We start from the raw sequence: 25,929 nt of genomic DNA on the forward strand, positions 1-25,929 counted from the left end.
GAGTGGAGGGAAAGAATAAGGGAATGAAGGGACAGCGAAGCATCAAGATGAAGATGACGGTGTTCTACAACCACTGCACTACAGCCCTTTAGTCATTTCTGGACACTGCCCAGCAGTGACATTCCCGAAGGTGTTCAGTATCTAGCACATTCTCCTTCCCACTGCCCCTCACACAAACCCTGAGCTTTACTCAGGCAAATTCACTCTCTACACCCCAAACGTACCCTACATTCTCCTTCCTCCCCACCTCATCCTTGCAGTTTGATATATCTGGAATATCCTCATCCCCACTCCCAATATTTCTGCTACTATAGTAAATTCTACTTCAGTAGTAACATCAAATGCTCAACACTACTGGCCTTCCCAAACCAGAAGCTTTTTTACTTTCTTATATTTTGTTTTAATTTCTAGAGCTGTCAAACAGATTGCTTCCTGTTTATTTGCTTGTTCTTTATTCAGCCAACAAATATTTGTTGAGTATTTCCTACCAGTTTATTTAATTTCAGGAAGCGATCGGTACAGCAGAGTGCAATAGGAGAGATGGTAGAGTTAGTTCCTCAGTGAGTTCCTCCTTCTACAGCTCTGTCTTCACAAAGTACAGCCTTTGTGGTAATAAAGCCCACCTGGAAGGAACTCTCTCTTCTACTTGAAAGCCAAGCAACCACAAGGTCAAGATTATAAGGACTGTGTATAAAATTAAAGCTTGAGACACACAGCTGTTTGGTGTTATTATATAAAGACTTCCTGCCTAGGTCTTGAATCCACTTGTGTCAGACAGCTAAGTGACAAATCTAGTATGTATATATTTTCTTTTTGTAACATATTTCATGGATTTAACTCTAGCATGTCATATAACGTATTAAGTAAAATCTAACACAAAAATATGTTTTTAAAAGTCCATTAGTTCTTGTTCTTCCTTCACACAGAAATATACCAAGGAGGAGCCGGGTGCCGGTGGCTCACACCTGTAATCCTAGCTACTCAGGATGCTGAGATCTGAGGATCGCAGTTCAAGGCCAGTCCGGGCAGGAAAGGCCATAAGACTCTTATCTCCAATAAAAACCACTCGAAAACTGGAAGTGGTGCTGTGGCTCAAGCAGTAGAGCACTCTCCTTGAGCTGAAGAGCGCAGGGACAGCACCCATCCCCGAGTTCAAGCTCCACAACGGACAAAAAGAAAGAAAGAAAGAAAAAAATATACTGAGGGTGAAAGGGGTGACATTGTTCAAGATGCATTGTACTCACAAAGTGACATGTTGAACTGAAACCCCTTTCCACAACTATTTAAGGATACTAAAAATAAATTAAAGAAACCTGCAACATATATTAAGTATTTGAAAACACTCTGTGTAAGAAATGATGCCTATGGGAGAAGAACAAAGGAGAGGGAAACAATGCTCAACAAGAGATGCACTCATTACTGTACTCATGTAATGTAACCCCTCTGTACAGCATCTTTACAATAAAATAAAAATTTAAAAAATAATGCCTATGTCACATTCATGAGTATCTTATAAATGTGTCATCTCCAAAAATCAAATTATATGTTTGTCAAGATGCAAAACAGGGGCTGGGAATGTAGCTTAGTGGTAGAATGCATGAATTCCTGGGTTCAATTCCTTAGTACTACATAAACAGAAAAAGCTGGAAGTAGAGCTGTTCCTCAAGTGGCAGAGTGCTAGCCTTAGCACAAGAAGCTCAAGGACAGTACCCAGGTCCTGAGTTCAAGCCCCAGGACTGGCAAAAAACAAAAACAAAACAAGATGCAAAACAGTGAGTAAAAACAGTAGCCACAGAGTAAAAACAGGTATTTATATATCTAACCAACGAAGGACTAATACCCAGAAGACTAATATGAACTTCTGGCAAGGAATAAAATATACAAAACAACTGCTGAGATGCATAAGTAAAAAGGTTGGCAGGGACACTATTTTCAGGGAAAATTCACAGGTCTAGAAGGATAAGGAAAGGTATTACAAGGGAAAGGGTAAAGATGGGTAAATAATTTGGAAATACAGTGCAACTGTGTATGAAGAGTGTAGAAGGAAGCTCAATGAAAGCTATTGATCAATAGTGGGGAGGCAGGAAAGAAAGTGGTAGTCAGTGATATTCACTAGATACTATGTTGGGAATGAACTTTACAACTTGGGGGGAGAGGAAGGTCAAGAGGGGAGAAAGTGGGAGAAAATGAGAGAGGGAGTAACACTGTTCAAAAAGGAATGTACTCATTCCCTGACTTATGTAACTGTAACTCCTCTGTGTATCACATTTACAATAAAATTTAAAACAAAGTAGTAGACAAGGTTGGTTATTCTGAACTAAACGCAATATATACACATCTGAAATGCCTTGGTGCAATTAACTGTGCCTTTAAGACACAATAAAAATGATGAATGATTGGGAATCAAAATAGCCTATGATGGAAGGGTGGTACCAGCAGGATGCAGGTGGGCTAATGAAAAGGGTAACAAATGAATATTATCAACATAGTTGATTTGTATGTATGAAAACTGAACAATGAAACCTATTGAAATTGTTTTAAGAAGGGGGCGTGGGATAAGGAGAGTGACAGAGAACATAGATACATTGTACACATGTATAAAAGTGTCACAAGGAAACTCCCTTTACTCTCTTTTTTATAAACTCCCTTTATACAACTGATATATGTATAATGATTAAAAAAGGTATGTGAACCCATTATTAATCAGAGAAATGCAAATTACCAACCTACCAGATTTGAAAAAATTCTAACATTGATGAAGATATAAAATGGAAACACTATGTATATTAGTGGGGGGGGGGGTAAATTTTGTTCCAGCACTTTGAAAAATAGTTGACCCTCTAAGGAAACTGAGGCTGTAGTTAACGCCTATTATCTAGCAGTTCCACTTCCAATTTGACACCCAGAGAAACTGAATTGTATCTGCCCAATGATATAGATGGGGACATCAGAATATTCAGAATCAGCCTTGTCCAAAATAGCCCCAACCCTATAGTCACATGCTTGGATATTCTACAACAGTGAAAACCACTGAGCTATCTTGCATACACCGGCATGCATGAATTCCATGGAAATGCATGTTAAGGGACAGAAGCAAGACACAAAAGAATATATCTGGTATGATTTTAGTCCCATAAAACAGCCAAACTGAAATTATATTTTTAAACACACATAGAAAGTAGAATTATAAACTAAGGTCATGATAAACATCAAAAGTGTAGTCTTTCCTGAGGGAGAAGCACAGCAGGGAAGGCACCGAGCAGATTTCAGAAAATAAACACTGCTCTATTTCATGGGCTGCCTGATGTTACGTGATACTTACTGAATTAGCTTGGTTTTTGTGTGTATTGCCAAATATTTTTTTTATAAGTTGAAAAACTTTTAAGGTTTAATGTGAGTCAGATATTTATAATTAGGAATGCATTTTATCCATACAAATTAGTTTATAAATAACAAAATCACAACAGCTCATGCCATATGGATTCAATACTGTACATTTCAATGAATATGAAAGTAAATAATATAATTGCAATGGGGCAGTTAAAACTGAGAAGAGTTGGGGGTTAAGAGGGATGAGGGAGAATGACAAAGAGGTGACATCAGTCAAGATGTAGTGTATTCATAAACTGATTTGTTGAATCGTAACTCCTTTGTACAACTACTTAAAAGTAATAAAAATATAATTTTAAAGCATTAAGAATAGACAAGACTTACAATTAAAAACATACCAGAACAAAAATGAATAAAGATGATTTTTAAAGTATCTAAAGTCAGTTAAAGATTTAAAATATTGATGAAATATTAGATTGCAAGTTTGTGAGGAAACGGGGACTCACATACTCAGGCGAGGAGTATACATTTGGTATAATACCTACAGTTATTTGACATATATCCAAATTTAAAAATGCATATTCCTCTGATGCAGTATTTTTCACTGTAGGAAGTTATCTTGTTATTCTGTCAATATACTTCCAAGTATGAAAAATGATGTCTGTACAAAAATACTAATTATAACCTTGTTAGTAATGGCAACAGATTGGAAACATTCAATATTCCCATCAACAAAGTCAAATTTAAATAAATTATGGTACTGTATTTGACCTGGCAGATACCAACAAAATTGAAACACTTCTTGCCCTATTATGAAATAATTATGCAGATTCATTACACCCAAATTATAAAGCAATACTTCCTTGCATGCTACTTGTTCAATTTTTAAAAAAATAAGTCTGAAAGCTTTTGTTTTTTAAAGAATATTTTAAAGAATATCACTATAGAAGGATGTCTACATTTTTGTAGTGTGTATATCAGTGCTTCCAAAATTCATTAAAAAAAACCCTTGACGGTAAATGATTTAATTAGATGAGCAAGTGGAAGAATATGAAGATTTTGGTAATGCTGCCAAAGAAACTTCTCAATAGTTCCCAAGCACAGAGCTAATCATCTTTTTTTTTTAATGATATAATTCTACATAAAAAGAAAATACTGTTTTGATTCAGATGTCTCATGGGCAGTGCTCTAACGTATCGTCCATGATTAGAGTAGCTATTTTGGGGCCAAAATTGATACAAAGAAGAAGAATAGAAAAGAAGATGAATCTCAAGGTCAAGCTCAGATTTTACTTTTGGTGTAGCCTGGTTCCCAGACCAAATTTGTCTTTCAAAGTGGGTATCTCTCTGGCATATTGTGCAGTAAGTAGGTATCTCATATCTGCGACTTCTCTGACTTGTATAGCAACTGGCACAGAGGAAGTACTAAGTACAACTGTCTTGTTTCATCAACACATGTGACATGTATGTAGAAAGCCACCCTATTAGCACATACAGACACTTGGGGGTAAAGTAAAGCCTATGAGCAAGGACAGCAATTATTTTTATATATCCTGAATCTCAGTGATTTTCAATATGAAATGAAAGAGTGAAATGAAATGAAAGAATGAAAGAGTGAATTCAGGCCAGGTACTGGTAGCTCATGCCTGTAATCCCATCCACTCAGAAGGCAGAGATGGAAAGACTATGGTTAGAGGTCAGTCCAGGCAAAAAGTTTATGAGATCTCATCTCAACCAATAAAAAGCAGGATGTGGTGAAAATTAGTATTGCTGGTACACAGAAAGATTGCTCTAGTACCACCACAGCCATGGTCACATAGAACAAGGTAGAAGAAGAATTAGAAGACCTGTTAGTAGTGGGCCATGGGTCTAGTTGAAAGTAGGACTGTCATAGGTTAGTTTGCATCTTCTTCTTGTACTTTTCTAAAAAAGAAGAGCTATAGAGGCTTGTTCCAAAACTCATGTGGTCACTGTGGTTCCTCAGAGGAGGTTACCATGAGGGCATTCGCATTCGCTTTCTTAGCAAAGCCCAGCTTCTCACTCCAACAACACAAAGCCCCCAAGTCAGGCCATCCCCATTATCCATCTACCAGACTGCTCCTGACATGTTTCAGAAGCCATCAGAAGTGAAGAAGTGCACTAATTGCCAGGGAAGTAAGATCAAGTAAGAATTTTCAATCAAGTTCAAAGTTAAGAATCAGGGTAATTGCCAGGTACTGGTGGCACTTGATTATAATCCTAGCTACTCGGGAGGTTGAGATCTGAGAACTGCTGTTAGAAACAACTTTACTGCCCAGGCAGTAAAGTCCAAGACACTCCTATTAACCAACAAAAAGCAGAAGTAGAGCTTGATTTCAATGGTAGAATGCCAGCCTTGACTGAAAAAGCTAAGGGACAGTGTCCAGGTCCTGAGTTCAAGTCCTAGGACTGGCACAAAAAAGGGTAATATTTGCTCACCTGTCAGCTCACCAGGTGTGTCTCCACAACTCTGCATTGTAGCCACAAGTAATCTGTGCCATGTTTCCTACCATACATCATTCAGGTCAAGGGGTTCCTGCTTAGCCAAACCAGATCTCAAAGCCACTGGCCACTGTCTACCATTAGTGTCTTTGTTCTACATGTTGCTGCTGGCATCTTTTTTGCTTAAAGTTTCTACAGGAGCAAATGTTCCTGACTGTGGGAAAAGCCTGACCTCTAGGTGCTATACCCCTGACATCACTCCTATTCCTTCCAGATTCAAATTCTGAAGAACAATATTCAACATCATCTGCTTTGACAACCTGGATTCATTTGGTTCTGTATTAAAATAACTTCTTATCTGTTTTACAGACACTAAAGATGAAAAGGGTAAGTGATATGCCAAAAGGTTTGTGTGTTTCTGATATTCTAAAATATCAGACGGTATTTTCACAATTAAAAAAAAACCCAAAAGCAACCTTGAAAGCAGCCTTGACCTGAAAGCAGCCACGTTTCTGTTCACGCCCTAGCCCCTCCACCGCCCCTCACTCTCCTTCCCTCCCTCCCTCCATTACATCACCCGCATCCTGGCAAAGCCTGTCAGGCAGAGGTACTCACTTGGGTCTTGTTTGTCTTGGATGGTCACCATGCCACCCACCTTAGTTTGCTCTCAGATTTGCTTTCTTCTTCCACCAAAATTTTTAACAATGATAGGATTTCAGTTAGATGTCCAGCTGTAGCAGGGCTCTAGGAAATTGTTCCTCCCAGGCAGGGATCAGCCTTGGCGCATCCGGGTAATCACTGCCAAGTGTTCAGAGCCCATTGGAATTTGCTTGGGAGGCTGGCAGACTCTGGGGCAGAATCACACCCCCACCAAGGCCATGACGTGAGTCACAAGTACTTGGTTACAGGGAGTGTGTGATAGGCATTGAAACTGGTCACATGTTGGCCCCAGAGATACTGGACTGGGCTATAGAACCATGCTGCAATGTACTGTGGGTCACTATGCGTTCACAGGCACAGGGTGGGCATGGTACAGAGAGGCAGCTGGAAAAGGGGTTTGTCTTTTGTTGTCAGAAGCTGACCTATCAAGGTTGCTACAGTAGTATTGTTTTTAATCTGATTTAACAGGCAAGGGAACTAAGTTGGCTTGAGCAGGAAGCCACTCACTAAACTGGCTTTTGGCTGTGAGTAAGATACTTTGTTCTCTCTCTGTCTCTCTGTCTCTCTTTGCCTCTGTCTCTCTCTCTGTCTCTGTCTCTCTCTCCTTTCTTTCTGTGCTAGCACTGAGGCCAAAACTAAAGGTACGGGCACTGCCCCTTAGTCCCTTAGCATTTTTGCTCAAGGCTGGCACTCTATCACTTGAGTCACAGCTAAACTTCTGGCTAAATAGAGAAAAGAGTCATATGGACTTTTCTGCCTAGACAGGTTTTTGAATCTTAATCCTCAGATCTCAGCCTCCTGAATAGCTAGGATTACAGGCATGATTCATCTGTGCCAAGTTTACTTTCTTCCTTTCAAACAGGATCAAGGAAGAGAGCTGGACAGTCTCTAGGCCTGCTTTCTTCACTTTATTCTAGGATTCCAAACTCTAAGGTACTCTAAGTCAAATCAGGGCACACCTGCAGCTTTCCCCTGTTATCTATTCTGTGGGCAGATCACCTTTACATCCTTATTCCTGGCACAGATATCTAGTATCATCACCTAGAACAAAGATATTTTATTCATTTCCAAGCGCTCAGGCTTTTTGATAGCATTTCTGTAGCTTCCTGCAACTTGCCAGCAAATCCTCCCCGGCTATTGTAGTTTATGAAACTTATTTGTTTCCAGATGATTGGCAACTTTAATGATGGGTTTCTCCAGGTGGTTTTCAAGGTATAGAATATAAATGAGAATGCTGAGTATGAAAATGCCACCAGATTTTGCTTGATGACCTCAGATTGTAATTAACAGTGGAATGGACTTCATACCCTTTGGTGATGTGCAGCAGCCAGAAGTCAGGCACTCATGTAAGTAAATGTTCATTCATAAGAGAACTTGTTCTCACACTCTACCAATAGGCTCTAAAAAGCCAGCCTATATGCTGAGTTGGATGTCCCTGAGGAAATGACAGCGTTGTATTTCTGTGGCAGAGCAGCTAGAGAGAGGGAACTTTAGTTGTTCTGAGGGACTTAGGCTCCTCTGATGCCCACTGTTGCATTCTCCTCTTCTCCAATCATCTGTCTGCTTCAAACAAGAGTAACAAGAAAACTGTATTGGGAAAAATATTTTCAGCTAGTACCAGTGGCTCATGGCTATGATCCTAGCTACTCAGGAGGCTGAGATCTAAAGATAACAGTTCAAAGCCAGCTGGGGCAGAAAAGTCCATGAGACTCCTGTCTCCAATAAACTATTCAAAAGAAAAAGCTGGAAGTGGTGCTGTGGCTCAAGTGGTAGAACACTAGCCTTGAGCACAAAGAGGCTCATGAAGTGCCCAGATCCCAGGCGTGGCAAAAAACTCAACAACAACAAAAGCAATAAAACAACTCCCCCTAGGACCCCATTATTTTCAAGTCTAGTTATGAAATTATTGAGAAAACTAAAAAAATACCCAACAAATTTTATTTTGTGGTTAAAATTTTGAAGTAGAAATAGCAGTCTACTAAGATGAGGAATACCTGAATACTTGCATCAGGTGCACCTTTAATGGCTGGTCACCAGTAGCTGGAATGGCTGGTCAGGGCGCACAGCTCACCAAGACAGAGGTCACAACAGACTAGAGACCCCAACCTAACTGGGTATCTTGATATTTCTGAAGAACCTATCAAGTGAAATGTATCACCTGGTATGAGCCTAGATTTCATTAGCACAATGCTGAATCTCCATATTTCTAGAAGTTTGCCTTTCTCTTCAGTGGAACATCATTGTATACAGTCCCTTAAATCTCCATAGAGCATATTGACTGTTTTCTTACAGAATCCCTGGGCCCCAGTTTCAGTCAGGATCTCAAAACCCAATCAGGAGGTGGAGGAGTGAAATGACACGACTACTCAAGGTCAGGAGCCAGTTGACACTGGATCCAGTCTTGGTCTCAAGACTGCCCCCTACTGTTGCATCCCCTTTCTCCTTAGAGCCAATGCTTGGCACCCCACCTAGACTCTTTTCCTATCAGTGTACCCATAGCTCTTGTGCTCACAGCTGACATGAAAAATCAGGCCTCTCCCCCTCAATGCTAGACAGTAGTATGTTCCTACTACACAGCTCCAGAAGGGAATGGCCTGACCTGGACTCCAGCTGCAACCTCACACACATCTGCTTTTGCTCCTTCCCCATGGGGTCTTGCTTTCCCTCCAGCACACCTCCAATAGATCATACAGATCATATGTGTGGGGGGACAGAAACTTTATTCACACCAGTCCTCCGGAGAAATAATATCTTACATCTACTTTAAAAAAACAAGAATGCTTTTTAGTTTTGATGTTATTGTCAGCTATTCTCTTTCTAGATGCTTCCCTTTTCTACCCACAAGGATGTTAAGCTGGAGGATGGTGGGGCCTTGTCTCCCTCTCTGTTTCATTCCCAGTGCAGAAAAGGGTACCTGCCATAGACTAGTTTGGGTCTTGATACAATGCATGAGTGAAGAGGGTGGGACCATCCCAATGGAAGGGTTAGGTCCCACATCACTGTACCAATGTAGAGTCTTCATCCTCACCGAAGCTTCAATGCAGGGGCTAGGTCCTCACTAAGGCCCAAATTTCAGCAGCTACAACTTCACCAATGCACCAGTTGACCCTCTGAGTCCCATGCTTGCACCTATGTCCTGTTGTGTTGTACATTCCCAGTGGCTGGTCCACCTGTTGCTAAAGGTACCATGTTTAGTCATTTATATTTATTTTAGTCATTTTTTGAATTTGCCTCTAACTTGAGCCTTCCTTCACAATAAGTAAAAAAACGTTGATCATGATTCACTATATAGATTTGACAATTCAAATCCTCAAACCTCCAGGTTTCCATAGGCATTTCCCTGCCTCTTTAGTATATCAGCTTTGCCAGCCCATCCTGTATCTTCAGGTCACATTAGCTTATTACTGATATTCCTCATTCAAATCACACATACATTCCCGGGATGTTTCAGCCATGTTCTTCCCTTGAGAACAGCATCCACAACTCAATTTCATTCCAATTTTCCTCTCTAGCAGCTAGCAGGCCTGGACACGTCTAGAAACTCAGTAATTCTGGATAGAGACTAGTTCTCCTAGGATAATAAACATTTATTAAATGTCTCCATCATGCCCACCCTATGCGCCAAGCCAATCACATGGCAGATGGCTGCTTTTCTATCATCAGATGGAAGTGATCTGGCAGACATCTATCATGTCAAATGACAAGGTTCTTCCCTGCTTCCAGCTCATTATTCAGCCATGCTTGACTAGAGTTCTATAAATTTGGATATAAATGTGAAGTTGGGAAGCCCCATTATTGAAGGCAAACGAGTATAGATGATTATCCTCTTAAGTGTAGCTAGAACACATTTCTGGATAGAACAAGGAGTGTTTCAGACTAGCCATTTGCCTTCAAGAAAGCTACAGCTGCACATAGAGCAGACAAGAACCTGACCATGGAGAGATATTTGAAGATTAAACAAAACAACTCTGGAAAAAAGTCTATGATTGGCATTTTCCTACTAAGGCACCCATACTGGCTCTGTTAGAGCTTGATGCAGAATTATGAATATTAGATTGCTTCTTCACCAAGTTAGAACCTATGGCTTAAGACTCAGCTGTAAGCTTCAGCCCCTCTGATATCTCAAAAACTTAAAGAATTAGACAAGCTATTTTCCCAGTGTCAAGCCCTGGGTGAAAAATGAGAAAGGGGGTTTCATATTGGTCTTCTGTCCTTAATCCTGAATGAAGGCATAGAGGGTTCTGTTATCCAGTAATATTCTTGTGGAGCTGTAGCTAACATGTTGGATCAAATAATTTCTATTCAGATCATGCTGGAATGCTAGGCTGGGACCACAAAGAGGAAATCTAATAGATATAAAGTGGTACTATACTTGGATCATCTGGCAAGTAAGATTAAGCCATGAAAAAGATTTGGTGCTTTTGTGAGTCAGTACTGGACATCCCTATTAAACATGACACACCATTCTGAACACAACAGCTCTAGATCAGGTTGCTGTACACACATGTACATATTACATGCCCTTCTAGACACTCCATTTTATGCAGAAGTTATACCCTGGGGGAAGCAAGAGAAAGGCAACCAGGAAATGGAAGGGCATGAAGACTAATATAAAGAACAGCGGGGATAACTGAGGACATCTAGCTTAATCTAAAGGCAGGACAAGTGTCTCTGAATACTTAACACTTTAGAGGCTATCACTCACCAAATGTAATATACTCTGTACATGAAATCAATGCTGGATAAACGAGTCAATGCTAACAACAAATATATGTCTGAGATTCTAGGCTATCAGACGGAGAGGGGAGACAAGTTGTTCTATTTTACAGAGGTCAAACGGAGCTATACCATTTTAGGTCTAACATCAGGACTATTCAAGATAAAGCCAGAAATCAGAACTCTCTCAGGAATTTGAACATCTCAGAATCTGTGGAAACATGGCTTTCTCATTGATAACACTAAAACCTTTGCTTCTTCTAAGGGACAAAAAAAAGGCTAACATTCTCATAGTTAACAGTCTAACTGTTCAACAGTTACCAAGTAAACATATTCTTAGTCTTCCCAATGACCATGAGATGGTGGGTCATTACTCTGGTTTTACAGATAGGGAAACAGGAGCAGTAACTGAGATACCAGAGTTCAGGTTTGAATCCAGTCATGGCCAAACTCCTTCCCTCATGCTGTAGAATACAGAACACAGCTTCTGAGGGGGGGTACCCAGGCCTTTAAGGACAGTCAATGGTACATTCTTCATATTAATCAGCCTAACAGAGCCACACTGCTATCATTCTTCTTTATTAGAGGAGGAAGACCAGGCTACTTTTAAAGAAATCCATTGTTAGAGACTGATTTCTGGGAGGTGTCTCTGCCTGATCCTCTTCCACAACTCTCTTGTTTTCCCTTCTGCAGTATGATCAGTCCACACTGTTATCTCTCTCTACTACAGAGTTTGCCCATGTGGTTACTTGAAAAGCAGAGTTCTCTGAGCTCCTATGCAGACAGGGAGAATCTGATCCTGTTGATAATGTCTATGATTTCAAGATAGCAACAAATGACTTCACTGGTGAAGGGAGGTGCAGGTCACAGGACACATGGCTATCCTGTCATCAGTGCTGGATGTTAGGAGAGAAATTGACAGGCTCTCTCTGTTTTATTTTGAAAGGGTAACTGTGGGTAACTGTTTCTAAGTGATTTTCTAGTTTCATACAGAACATAGAATTTCTCATCATTTCCCCATCTTCTGTCCATGTCTCCCAAGGCTAATAATGCTGAGAGCCTAGGCCCCCACCGGGCCAGGCACTACAGCTTAGTAATGCTTTCTCGCTTAGAGATAAGAGAGTTTCTAAGTTTCTTTAGCATCTTTAAAAACAGATGTTGGGATGCTTCTAGAATACTGGATTAAGCTGCTTTTTAATCCTGAAGTTCCCTCATACCTGGTCCTATGGACCCTCTATTCATTTACTTCCCAAAGTCTCCTGAGCCTTTACTATGCTACATGCCAACATGCCAGGAGCACAGCAGTGAAACAGAACAGACACAGCCCTTGGCAAGGACCAGGGACCAATGGCCTGGCTATAGAGACAGACAAGAAACAAGAAATTACACAAATAGGGGTTCACATTGAACAAATAGTCCACAGCTCTCTACAATATCCAGCACAGAGCTTGGCACATGTCAAGGGCTTTATACAAATATGTGGCTGATGTTTTTGTGGAATAGATACAGACAGACTGATCAGCTGCATTAACCTCAGCCTTAAGAGTTCAATGTTTGACATCTAGAGTGAGGAGAAGGCATGGCAGTCCAACAGGAGGCCTGGGGTTCTGGTTCCTGCTTTTCCACTAACCATTACAATTTTCTTGTGGGTAGTACTCACTTTCTCTGAGACTCAGTTTTCTTATGAAAAGGAAAACCCTAAGCATCAGGAAATCCTACTGAGTGAAACTCTTACTGTCAGAATTGTTCTGATCTGAAGCCTCACTTACCTTGCCAAAAGAAAAGAGAGCTGTGCAGATGTCTCCATAAGACAAATGACCCTGGCATAAGGCTCTGTGTGAGTGAGGGCTGCTGGGGAGATGGATCAGCAGGATAATTTCCCTGGACCATGGAACTAACAGTCTATGTCTGAACATGGGCAACACCATACTTGACTCACCACCCATGAACACTTGAAAGAAATTCCAGTTATATTGCCAGACAATAGAGCAGAAGAGACAGGAAAGTATAGAAATAAGTTTTCTCTGTCTGCTAGAAACTAGTTTTCCATCCACTCTGATAGTCAAATATGGCTTAAAAACTTGAACACAGCTCTCAGGTAGAATGACCTTGAATGTCCTTGAGCACTAGCCTAATATAATAAGTGTGTTTGGAGGCCATAATCTCAGTAGATTTGGGATATATGAAAAATTATATCAAATCAAGATCATCTTTGAGAATACTTTTAAGCTAGAAAATTAAAATGAACAAGGACATACCTGATACCCGAGGCTGAAGGAATAGGCTAAAGTACTAGGCCTAGATAAATTAAGGCCAAATAATCTTTGGAAATGTATAACTTCATCAACAAAATCACTTATGTGCAACTAACATGAGGTCAACTCCAATTGTCTGGATGCAATGTGAGTGGATTGGGACTCAGACCCTCCCTTCCATCTGCTGTGAAGTCCAGTGGTGGTATCCTCACACAGCTTGAGCTCAATGTAGGGAATCTTTGCAGTCTCTGTTCTGTGCTTCTCCTAACTTGCTGAAGATGCGTGGGAGAACAAGGGACTAGGCTTTCTTACATGTTACCTACGTCTTTCACACACCATTTCCTGGTTCTCCTGTCCACCAGGAACTGAATCCCAGTGACCTGGCCAGAGGAAGGCATTATATATTCACTAGTCTTTTTGGGTAAGAAGCCCCTATCAACCAACATATTTGTGGCAATATTCAGAATCATTGATCTTGGGCAAATGTAGAGATTGTCTCAATAAAATAATGGTTAAGTGGGAGCCAGTCAGAGTCACTGGGGTCTCAGGAAACAGTACCAATCTCAACTTCTCTGAGGTTGTCCTCCTAGAAGGCAGAGCAATTCAAGCAGCCCAGGAAGGGCATCTCAGAAACCTCACTTCTCTCACTATTCATCCGTGCACTCTGAGATTTCCCCAACATGGAAGGCCAGCTTTGTTCTTTCCCCTCTTTGCTGGCACAATGAGACAGTTGGTTGCTGCGGGATGGTTCCAGAGCAGGAGAAATTCTGAGGGCTGGTTAAGTCAACAAGAAGTTTTTATTGGGGTTGGGGGTAAGGTTGGGACTCTGTCCTACCTTGTCACTGTCCACTGTGTTCTGGGAGGTCCTAGAAGCAATGGAGATGGTGTCTGGCTGGCTGCTCCCATCCCCTTGGCTGTCAACATCCTCTACTCCATCCCTGCAGGAAGAAGAGAAAGAGAACAGGGGTGGGGGTGGGGGGAACCACTGTGGGTTTACAGTACACAAGGATCTGGCTGGGTTGGCAAAGCGGTGCCTCAGCATTTCTAGCAGGGATTTGTCTAAATTTATCCTGGTAAGTGGAACAGCCCTATGTAATTTTTCAACAATTTTATCTCTTGCATTTAGTAAACACAAAATCTCTATGTTGACAACTGAATACAAAATGATCCTATGACTCCTCTGGCCCATACTTCAGAGAGGGGTTATAAAACTTGGAATGGGTTTAGGAGACTTCTGTCCAGCTCATAGGGTCTTTTGAATAAGCTCAGAGTTTAAGGTACTCAAATATTTTTTGCCTGCTATACTAGGATGAGGTTTGGTTCGTAACTGGTGTACAAAGAAACTGGAATGGATACTTCTCTTCTTTTGAGACAGAAGTCTTGCTCTGTTGCTCAGGCTGGCCTAGAGTTTCTGAGCTCAAATCTTCCTCCTGCCTCAGCCTCCTAAAATAGCTGAGGTTATAGGCACCTGAAACTGAGCCTGGCTAAGATAAGTTTTTGCCTTCTTCTGTTCAAGCAAATGGGGAAGGAAACTTTCTCTAGGGAATATTATCTTTGGGAAGTTCTTGATTTTGGATTCTCAACCGCTAGGTATGAAGGAGTCTATTGCTTTCCTTTGGCAAGTCTTATTGGTTCCATGCTTTTTTGTCATGATTTCTTATCAACACAGAAGGCAAGCCATTTTCTCACAGGCTGGAAACAGCACATATTTCAGCATCACTGTTTGAGCCAGTTCTGCTCCTGGGCATCTAATAAGACAAACTCCTGAGGGTGCAATTGACATTTGGACCCTTTTCCTGGGCCCTGCCCCAAGCAGCTGTGCTATCCATACTTATTTCAAGTTTCAGCTTTAAGTTTCAACTATGCTGCAATTCTGCACTGATCCCAGAACTGGGCTTCAGAGGGAGTGGATGTCTTAGAACTGCTGACTAGTCTGTGTCAAGGAAAACATGGGGTTGTAGAAATTAGGAGAGAAAACCACAGCCCTTCCAATGGACCTTTTATGGAAGTCACTCCCTTACCGTTGTTTGTGTAGAAGTAGAATCACTGGGGACATTGGAACTGGATGCCTATGAATTTTACCCATAGGCAAAATGCCACATGACTCTTTCTCACAGAGTCTAAACAATTAGAATCTAGTATATGTGTATGTGGCCATGCTTGTATATGCAGGTATCCAGGTGTGTGCTTGTGTACATACACAGTGTCCATTCATTGGAAAAAATAGTTTCTTCCGTGCAGAACATTTCTAAGTTGGTTGCTCTCTTTCCACTGCTTGTGGGCTTGGGAAATGCCAATTTATTTTAATTACATAAGCCACACATTTATAGGAAGGAAAATCTGCTATAAAAAGAAATTACGTGACGCATTGCAAAACCAAAAATAAAAGACTTTTAGATCATCTGTTGTTTTGGATTGTCTGGGCCATTGCCACCTCCCCCCCCCCTTCCCCCAGCTGTACTTTCTGCTTCCTGCTGTTCTGGTCTATTGTGGGCCCTTCTGGTCTACTTCAAATGGAGCCAGTTCCGGGAGTTATGAGAGCCCATCCAGCAGTGTAGGTGGCATTCTCCAAGCCAATTGACTCCTCCGTAAACTCTGTCCCCTTATCACAGGAATCAAGCTAATGGAAGAACAGGCTATATTTTGCAGTCTGCAAGGATTACCCTCCTCCCATCAAGAATAAAAAAAAAGGTAGAGGGCAGAGTGAAGGTGGGAATTATTTCCTAAGACATATCTTTTCTAAGTTTGAGAAAAACTCCAACTTTCTGACTCTAGAAAGAAGGGATTATTTCACAGAATAACTCCTACCAACCTCACCTAAGTTTTTCTCTCACTGTGGTTCTGGGTAATCCCCCCACTTTATAACCATGTCTTTCAATCTTCTGGAGCAAGGTCTGTCTCCAGTGCTAAAGTAAGTCTACTCAAATTCTAGACTCTGGACATAGTATATTAAGTCAAAATGATCCCTCCTCTAATCTAGTTAGGAAGTAACCTTGTCCTGGCCAGAAGAGTCTTGAGGCTTTTGCCCTGGGGCGGCCTCTCTATTTTAGTTACATCCTTCTTTGGCCACCATCTCACTTAGAACCAGTGCTGTGGCTTGCTGTCTTGACCAAAAGGTCAACTAAATCCTCTGATTTATTCATTTGTGAAGAGGGGAGGAGAGGAGAACCTGCTCTCCTGGATAACAAACATTCAAAAAAACCTTTTCTCTGCTGTATTATTTTTCTGCAAAATGCTTATGAGGAAGCCTCTGTGTGTGGGGGGGGGGCGGTAGGCTTTCATTTGAGAAATCTTCCAGTGTAGTCATTGGAAGTGAAGATATCACATGGGACTTGAGAAGGAAATACATAAGAAGTCATCTGTAAGCCAGGTACTGGCGGCTCATGCCTATAACCCTAGCTACTCAGGAGACTGAGATCTGAGGATTGTGGGTCAAAGCCAGCCCAGGCAGGAAAGTCTGAGAGACTCTTATCTCAAATTAATCACAGAAAACTGGAAGTAGCACTGTGGCTCAAGTGGTAAGGCACTTGCCTTGAGCTGAAGAGCTGAGAGACAGTGCCCAGGCCCAGAGTTCAAGCCTTGAGACTGACAAAAAAAAAAAAGTAATCTGTAGGCAGGGTGATAGTGACTCATGCCTATAATCTTGGCTACTCAGGAGGCTGAGATCTGAGGATCATGGTTCAAAGCCAGTCTGGGCAGGCAAGTCTATGACATTCTTATCTCCAATTAACCATCCCCAAACTGAAAATGGAGCTGTGGCTCAAACTTGTAGAGTGCTAACCTTGAGCACAAAGCTTAGTGTACAATGCTTAGGCTCTGAGTTCAAGCCCCACAACCAAAAAAGGAAAGAAAAAAAAAAAGCATCTGCAGATTTTGAGGACACTGGGATTCAGAGATTCCCGAGAGATTCAAGAAAAAGTCTTCTTTTCTCTGATGACATTGCTTATTGAGGGTGAATGAAGGTGAGTTCTCCATGGGGTTGTAGTAAGAGTGACAGGATTGATGCCAGCCCATTCCTTATACAAAGCCTCCACCATCTTTGACCAGTGCAGATACCTATTTACCTATGGCTTAGCACCTTCCCAAAGGTTTTCCTGGCCTTTCTCAAAAAGGCTGTCTAAAGTTCCTCCTATGAATTCTAATAGCATTTATCCTCCCTGTGGCTAGTACTTGTTTTTGTCTAAATACTCCATGATGGGACACAGCTGTTAGAAGGTTCTTGAAGGAATGGATCCAATCTTTATCCTTCTTGTAGCACCTAGCAGAATGCTTATCAAATAAGAAGGGCTCAGTGAAGCCCAATCACATTCATTGGCAGTCACTGGTGAGGTGCTTAAAGATGAGGTAAAGTATCATAAGTTATACAGCATTCCCCTCTTCCCCATCTCAGAAGCCAAGGATCACCCCGTTCCCACTCCTACAGGCAGTGGCAGTGCTGGAGGGAGAGATGCTGGTTACCTCTTACTATTGTTCCTCAGTTTGGCTGGTGTTTTGGGGAGCTGAATTGGCTCCTTCAAAGCTCCTTTCAGGTGAATGATCCTTTCTTGAATCACTTCTCGAATGTTCTTGATCCACTCCTGCTTGGTTTCAATGTTGGAGGCCTGGAGTGCCACAGGGAGAAAGATTGAGAAGCTCAGCTTCTGTCACCCTATCAAAAACCGTTCTTAATCCTCCTCCCACAGGCCCCAGCTCTTATTTTCAGGGATACCAAATGTTTGGGGAATTATTTTCTTACTTTGTACTTGTGACTCTTCAATCCCAGGGACATGTTTCGTCAACTCCTAGAGCAGGGCTATGAGTTTAAAACTCAATGTAGACTTGATAATTCACCCTTGAGACAGGGAGAATTTTTAAAATACTTTACAACCTATAAGGCACTGATGTATCCTGATTGTTTGCTCTAGGACTAGAGTAATAACCAGAGGCCTCTGTTGGGCCCCAGAAAAACACTGGAGTTCTAGATCTTCATAAGGTCTGGTGGAGACTGGAGGGGAGGAGGTGGTATTCAGAGACAACAGCTGTTTACCAGCCAGTATGGATATATAGTAGGATGTTCAACACCTACCATGGCTACATAGTGAATGCTGGTTAGGAGTCGGTCCTGGAATTTCAGCTACTAAACCTAGAGGCATTGTTATCATTCCTTGTCTTCCTGGATTTTTTTTTATTATTAATAAGTTTTTTTTTTTTTACTGTGAAAATACCGTATAGAGGGGTTACAATTACATGAGCAAGGTAATGAGTACATTTCTTATCAAGCATTGTTGCCTCCTCCTTTGTTTCCCCTTACCATCTCTGCCCTCCCCCACATCTCCCTGCTCCCCCCTCCAAAGTTGTAAAGTTCATTTTTCGACATAATGACTTGTACATCTCATTGCTGCAATGGGTCCACCTGCAACCCTATTTAAATAATTTGTTTTTTCCCTTCCCCTCCCCAAATTACACCAACATCAAACACAGTGAAAACGGGTTATTTCCTGGATATTTTTGCAGGTAATTCTGCCTTGTGACAGGTAGCAGCTACGTTGGCAATTCATGGTGAACAAGTATGAATTTTTGCTGGGATGGATCAACTGGTCTTGGTGATGGGTGCTTCTCTGACAAGCAAATGATGGTAGGAGCTCCACCTATTGCATCCCTACTCAGTGAGGCTACTATTACCAGAGCAGGGACTGAAGGCCCAGGCCATGCTTTGACAGCTGAAATGATCATGCTGAGTCCCCTGGCTAATGTTTTTTTTTTTTTTTAAATAAGGGTACCTGGAACTTGAGTTTCTTGAGAATAATGTCCATGTCTAATACATAGCTGTCCCCAGAGCACTGGACAGAATATCTTATACATGGAGGGCAATTAGGAAAATGTATTGAATTATGTGGAGCAAAATACAAGGTCTTTTTTTTTAAGGTCAAGTTATTATGCAAACCATTTTAGGGGACATATGGCCAGAACATAGGTAGGCTTTGTTGACAGTCAATAGACCAGTCACTGTCTGCCTTCCTCTATGGACTCAAGGAGAGGAGAACATGTGCTTTGAGGGTTTGGGTCTACCTCAGTGATGACTTTTCCTTCTCAATACCTATGTGATATTGCCATTCCCTGGTGAGGCTACGTGATTCTGTGGCCTCCATGCCCTAACTTAAAGGTGTCACATGCCCAAATCCATCTGCTCCCCCTCCCCAACTGAGATCTTGGGTCCAATGCAGAGCAGTGGTACTTACTTTGAGCACTGTTTTATTGTCTGAGGATGGGGTGCGCCCGGACCACAAGGCGAATTTGCAGGGGTCGCCTTCTACATGCTCGGTCACACCCAGCTCTGAGGTCTGTAGACAGGAAATGCCTGTGAGAGGCGGGGAAGGGAAGGGCAGTGGGGAAACTTAGGGCTGGGGCGGGAAGGGAAAGGCAACAAAGAGGAGAGGACCGAGGGAGGGGCTTCTGTCAATCAAACTTCAACAGACTGGATATTTCCTTCATCTACCCAGGATGAAAGGACTGACAGGCACATGCCGATTAGCAGGTACAGGGAGGGATAGTGAAGAGGGAGGTGCTAAAAAACACATAGAAAGAAGAACTGTGAACTCTAAGATGTTGAAGTGGGCAGTGAGGGTGACAGCTTTTCCAGGTAGGAACAGTGACATTTGTCGAGGAGGTTTTGGAGTGGTGGCAGGGGAAGAGATGAACTGCACACGTCCAGATCCCTTCCTGCCCGTGGGCACCGGTTCTATGAAAGCAGGGAGTGTTGTCCTACCCCTGTCTGTCCCACCTACCAGTAGCTTGTTCTTGTAAACGTATTTCGTGTGTCCTGAGGAGTCTTTGATCTCCTTGCTAAAAACGAGCGAAATCTCAAAGAGGAATAGGTGTCTGTCCCGCCCCTTCCGGATCAGTGACTTCGGGTCCCAGACTTGAAAGGCATCCTGGAGGATCAACTCCCCTTGAACATCCAAGTTCTCATCGAACCCTGAAAAACACCCATGTCCACTCTGTAGAGAGTTTCTCTACCGCCACACCAGGGATGAGGGGTTGTGTTCCATACTCCCTTGGAGAAAGGTGTCCCTAACTATTAGACTATAGGTCCCACAAGGCTTTGGTTTCTCAGACACTGACACAGTCATGTCTGTCTATAGAATTGGAATTATTATCTCCCCCACTTGCCAGTCACAGTATCCTGTCTCCTGTGTAGATAAGCAGTCTTAGATCCATATGGCCTCCCCTCCACCCACCCTCACTGTGAGAAGGATCTAGGACCTCCTACAAAGGCAAATCCTAATATACTTTCTTTCTCTATTGCTCCCACTCTTATTAACTTGGAGGAACTGAGGACAATACTATCTGATGGAGTGTCCTTGGCTCTGCTTTCTTTGTTGTTGCTTTGATTCTTATATTCTATTCCAAGTACTCTTTTCTTTGGTTGCTCCTGTAGAATGTTGTGAAAAGCTTTCAATAATTTATATTTATACCACTTTAAGCCTTCAAAAAGGTTCTTGGACTTAGGTGTGTGTGTGTTCCTCTCCTATTCCTTTTGATAGACTGATTCAGAAAATGTTGAGTTAGTCCATGAATTTGCATTCCTGAGCAACTCCCAGATGCTGCTGCCCCACATACCTGGAGTAGCTTGATCTGACTATAGGACACAAACAGACTGAAGAGAAGGGTTTTTGTAGAGACATCCTGGTATGGGGGCCAGATGCAGACAGAGAAGAAAGGAGTGGAGAAACTGGGACCTGTATTTTCAGACAACTAGTGCTTAGTCTACTACAGATAACTAGGGTTCTATTGCTCTGATAACTTGGACTTCCTGTGCTTAAGGTAGTCCTGGAAGTACTGAGGCCATATTAGCTTTTTCTTGTATGTGTGTGCTTGAACTCAGAGCCTCAAGTTCTCACCTTTTGTTATTGGTGATGTTGTTGTTCATAGTTGGCATTGAAATTTGAGCCATGTGTCCATTCTGGCTCACTTTTCTTTTTTTTTTCTCCAGTTAACTGAAGATAAAAGTCTTCAGTTTTGTCTGCCTAGGGTGGCTCTGAACCAAGATCCTCAGATCTTAGCCTCCTGAGTTGCTAGGGTTGTATGTATGAGTGCCTAGCCAACATTGACTCTTAAATGGTAGTGGTGGTTATGCTGTGGCATGGTGGGATGGAGCCCAGAAGAGGAACAGCCTACATGTTCCCATGCTCAGACTGGAAGGTTAAGTCTTAGTGTATGAATCAAAGTTCACCTCAGTCTGGTTGTTCTGCCCATCTGTTCACAATGTCAAGACTTTTTTTGTTTTGAGCCTTGATCTACAAAGATTCTGTATCCTCAGAACATAGTTCCAGTGGACTAAAATCCCATTAGAGTTTTCTGGCTGGGCTTTCCTAGCCTTCCAGGAAGGAAAAAAGGCTGGATGTACAAGAATATGAATATACTGAATGTCACTGAAGTGTATTGTTAAAATGGATACACTGGTAAACATATTAAATATGTTTATACATATTTTATTATTTCATATTTTGTATTTATTTGTATAAGTACTGGAGTTTAAACTCAGGGCCTCCTGTTCTTGATTGGATTTATTTTATTTTTTGCTCAAGGCTGGTGTTCTATCACTTGTGCCACAGCTCCACTTCCTGCTTTTTCTGGTTAATTGGAGATAAGAGTCTCACAGGCATTTCTGCCCAGGCTGGCTTAGCAACATGATTCTTAGATCTTAGCCTCCTGTGCAAGTAGAATTACAGGTGTGAGTCACCAGTGCCAGGCTTGTTCCTGAATATTTTAAAAGAAGTTGGGAACAATGGTACATGCCTGTAATTCTTGCTACACAGCAGGTGTGTAAGTGTGAGGTTAACCCGGGCAGCTTAGCAAGACTCTGTCTTAAACAAAAAAGGGACAGATACAGATGTAGCTCAGTTTTTGCTTAACATGCTTGAGGCCCTGGGTTCACTCTTCAGTACTATACACAAACACATAAATGGTGTATATATGTAGAATTTGTATATGTAGAATATGTAGAATTTCTACCCATTCTGATGACAAAATCAAAGCAAATGCTATGTTGTTAAACAAAATTACTGTGGGCTAAGGTTCATGGACTTATCCTGGACTATTTAGTGGGCAAAAAGGGTCCATACAGGTTTGATGGTTTAGGCCTAGTACACTTACAGGCAGGTGTTTTAGCTAAGCTGATCCATAGTATTACTTTCACAGGTCTAGAAGGATCTGTCTAACAACCTGCTGCTTCTCCTTTCTTCTGGCAATGCCCCTGCCCGACTTCATACCACTTCCCTCCCAGGATGTAAGCTCCTTGGTTTTAGAAATGGAGGACTGGAAGGACAGCTACCTTCCAGCATGCTGACATGCATGGCATCATTGGCTTTCTTGGGAACACTGAGCATCACTTCCAGGCCATCCTTGAGTTCCCCTTTCCCTTCTTCACAGCAAGTTAAAAGTTCCTGGGGGCAAAAATCCAGACACAATTAAGATAATTTCCTCTAGCTTCCCAACACGTCCATCATCTAAGACAGAAAGAAAATTATACAGCAGCTTTATTCCCTGTAACAACTCTCTTGGGACTATAAGGAAAGTGAGGTGTGTGTGTGTGGGAGGGTATGTTATTGCTAAAGAATTTAATATTTTATCTTAATTTTTAATTAAATTTTAATTTAATTAAATTTTTATATTAATTTTTATTTAATATTTTAATTTAATATTTTAATATTTTTCTTCTTCTCCTCAGTCCTATCTAGTCCAAATGAAGGCAATCCAACCCAACTCCCAAATGGTAGGATCTTTCAGCCAGCAGCTAGGGTACTCTCTGTCACTGTACTGCCTTCCTAGAGAGGACAATGCTCCTGGAGAAGCAAAGATGAAATGCTGAATCACAATGATGGAAGTAAAGAGAAAAAGAGAACACAAAGGGTGTTCTATGCAGCACTCATGTATCTCTACATACCCACAGCTAATACCATTTTATCTACAAGCCTCTTCTGCATGAAGGTTGACTTCCATCCTGTTTGAAGCAATCTGAAGTTAGTAACATTATAGGCTTATTGCATTTCAGACTTATAAGAGATTTTTGTGTCATGTGGGTCAGAAGTTCTAACCTGGATCCAGTAGGTGAATTCTAGATAAATCCTTTCAGTATTATAATTGAACACTGGGAGGAAGAGAGATGACTTACTTCTCCCAGGTTATATATCTCAAAGAGGCTAAGAGGAGATGGAATATAGTTTTGAAAGCAAGCATAGCACTTTGTACACTATTTGAGCTGCCTGCTCCACAGCCCTATTCACTGAAATTTCCTCCCTTATTTTCTGGGGAACCAAGGGTCTTATTCACTCCCTTTTGTCTCTTGACCTGGGTCTCAGTGATCAAAATACACTCCCCCCCAAATGCAACATCTAGTTAATAGGGAAAAGAGCATCTCCAACTATCTTAGGAATCATAAAATAATTTGGAATGTGTGTGTGTGTGTGTGTGTTGTGTGTGTGAACACACACATACCAGTACTGGGGCATGTGTGCACACACATACACACCAGAACTGGGGCTTGATCTGGGAGCCAAGGTACTCTCTCTGAGCTCTTTTTACTCAAGGCTGGTATTCTATACCAATTGAGCCAGACCTCCACTTATGACTTTCCTGCCTGGGCTGGCTTTGAACTTCGATCTTCAGATCTCAGCCTCCTAAGTAGCTAATATTATGGGCATGAGCTACCAGAGTTTGGCCTGGAATGTTTCTTTTGCCCAAACTAGAAGAAGAGTACTGGTTTTTCATTTTTCCTATGGGGGTTACTGCTCCTTTTGACCCAGCTGAGACAACAATAATCTGCAATGAATACTCTCTCTTTGCAGGGGAAAGGGAAGGCTGGTTGGGTGGGGGCACACTTCTAGGAAAGAAAAGTTTGTCAGATCAAGTTTTATAAACATGTTAACAGCAGGTTTCCTGAGAGAGATCTAATGGCATTTGCAAACCAGAGGATTACTTATCTATGGAATGCTCTTAATGAGATATGTTCTGTCTGTCTAGGACTTCTGATAGTAAACAAACCTGGAATTTGTGGCTTTAGGTTCATGAATCTCTGGAAAGTTCAGATAAACTATGCAATTCTCTAATTAAATTCAGGGTAAATGATACTATGCAGCTCACATTTGGAAATCTTGTGTGTTATCTTGTCCAGAGCACATTCTGATGCTGCCAAAAGAACTTGGAGCTACATTGGTGGTCCTGGACTTTCCAGGATTACTTTTTGCCTTGGGATTATTTGTAAATCTTTATACGTGGTGAAATATCTGATTAGTGTGAATCTGAAATGAAATTCTAGTATTTGGACTTTCATGTATTATCTTGGATACATTCCATATGAACAACACTTTGGGTGCCCAGGAAGAGGTGAACTCTCTGGGATATGTTGGAAATATGTTGGGATATGTTTGGAAAGTTGTAGTTCTCACTATCCTTGGTTCTAGTTGGCACAAGGTTTCCCTTATTTAGAAAGCTGTGCTTACTTCAGTCAACCTGAAGCTCTCCAAAGCTTCCATCCTTTGCTTAATTTTTACTCTCCCAAACATTGTCAAAGGTATGAATGTGGCAGAGCTCAGAAACAAGAAATATGCTTCAATTTGCAACAGCAAACACCAATTAGTTTAATTCCCCCAAAGCAATTTAGTTGAGTTCACCAATCTACCAGAAGGGCTAATAAATTCTCTTTGGATTCTTGCTCTAGTTTATGATAAGGAGAAGGTACCATATTTAATTTAGGATCCAAAGGACAGCTATAGTAGATTTATAAGCAGAATATCGAACACTGTAACTGACATGCAGCTTCTATGTTCATGCTGTACCTAAGTGATGAGCCCCAGAGGATACTGACAATTAACTATCAATTTATTTGGAATCAAACTGACTTTAAGGTGAAAATAAATCCCACAAAATTTATTTATAGTAAAAGCTCAGCAAACTATTTTTCTTTTAATCAGCAGGCACTCTGCCACTAGCACATTTTAAAGAGGCCAAAATTATTTTCCTCCCCCATCCAATATTTTATGGCCTCTCTATAATAAAATCCCTGCTATTTTATCTGTCCACAGTACCTGCACAACAAGAGCCTCTTCAGGAAATACTCAGTTCCAGATGAAATGCCACAGCCACCCCTCCAGCTGCCTCAAGCCAAACCCCGGGTGGCCCATTCCAGCCCCAACTTCTGTCCCTTTCTGTATCACAAAATTCATCCTAGGGGACTTCAGCCCCCTGGAATTATAAATACAAGAAGGAAAAAAATCTGTATTTCTCTTAGCATGCATCTTAATTGATTCTAAGACACTGGCATGCGTGGTTGTATCTGTCAGTATTTTTTTTTCTTTTTAAATTCACAACCCCATCAATTCCTGTAAAAGCTTTAAGATATATAAATTAAACCCCATAAAAATCAATTCTAAAAAAAAGAGTCTATTAGCACAAGGAAAAATATTTAGGAGAGTCAAGCATTAAGTGGGATGGGGAAAGAAAAAGTAATTACTCACAGAAATGCAGGCTAA

The 25,929-nt window shown here is 41.4% G+C and overlaps 1 protein-coding gene across 4 annotated transcripts in view; it reads right to left on the reverse strand.

Annotated features, from left to right (window-relative positions):
• Kalrn (kalirin, RhoGEF kinase) overlaps positions 1-25,929 on the reverse strand; it is a 531,501-nt gene that overhangs the window by 146,602 nt on the left and 358,970 nt on the right. For all 4 annotated transcript variants that reach the window (XM_013019466.1, XM_013019467.1, XM_013019468.1 and 1 more), the window contains exons 29-33: positions 22,734-22,845; positions 20,185-20,375; positions 19,639-19,740; positions 17,879-18,021; positions 14,256-14,358 (exon numbers count right to left, since the gene is read on the reverse strand). In XM_013019466.1, the coding sequence (XP_012874920.1) occupies positions 14,256-14,358; positions 17,879-18,021; positions 19,639-19,740; positions 20,185-20,375; positions 22,734-22,845 (651 nt within the window). The remainder of the gene's footprint in view (positions 1-14,255; positions 14,359-17,878; positions 18,022-19,638; positions 19,741-20,184; positions 20,376-22,733; positions 22,846-25,929) is intronic.

Source organism: Dipodomys ordii, unplaced genomic scaffold (genome assembly GCF_000151885.1).
Source record: "Dipodomys ordii isolate 6190 unplaced genomic scaffold, Dord_2.0 Scaffold45, whole genome shotgun sequence".
Lineage (NCBI taxonomy): Eukaryota > Metazoa > Chordata > Mammalia > Rodentia > Heteromyidae > Dipodomys > Dipodomys ordii.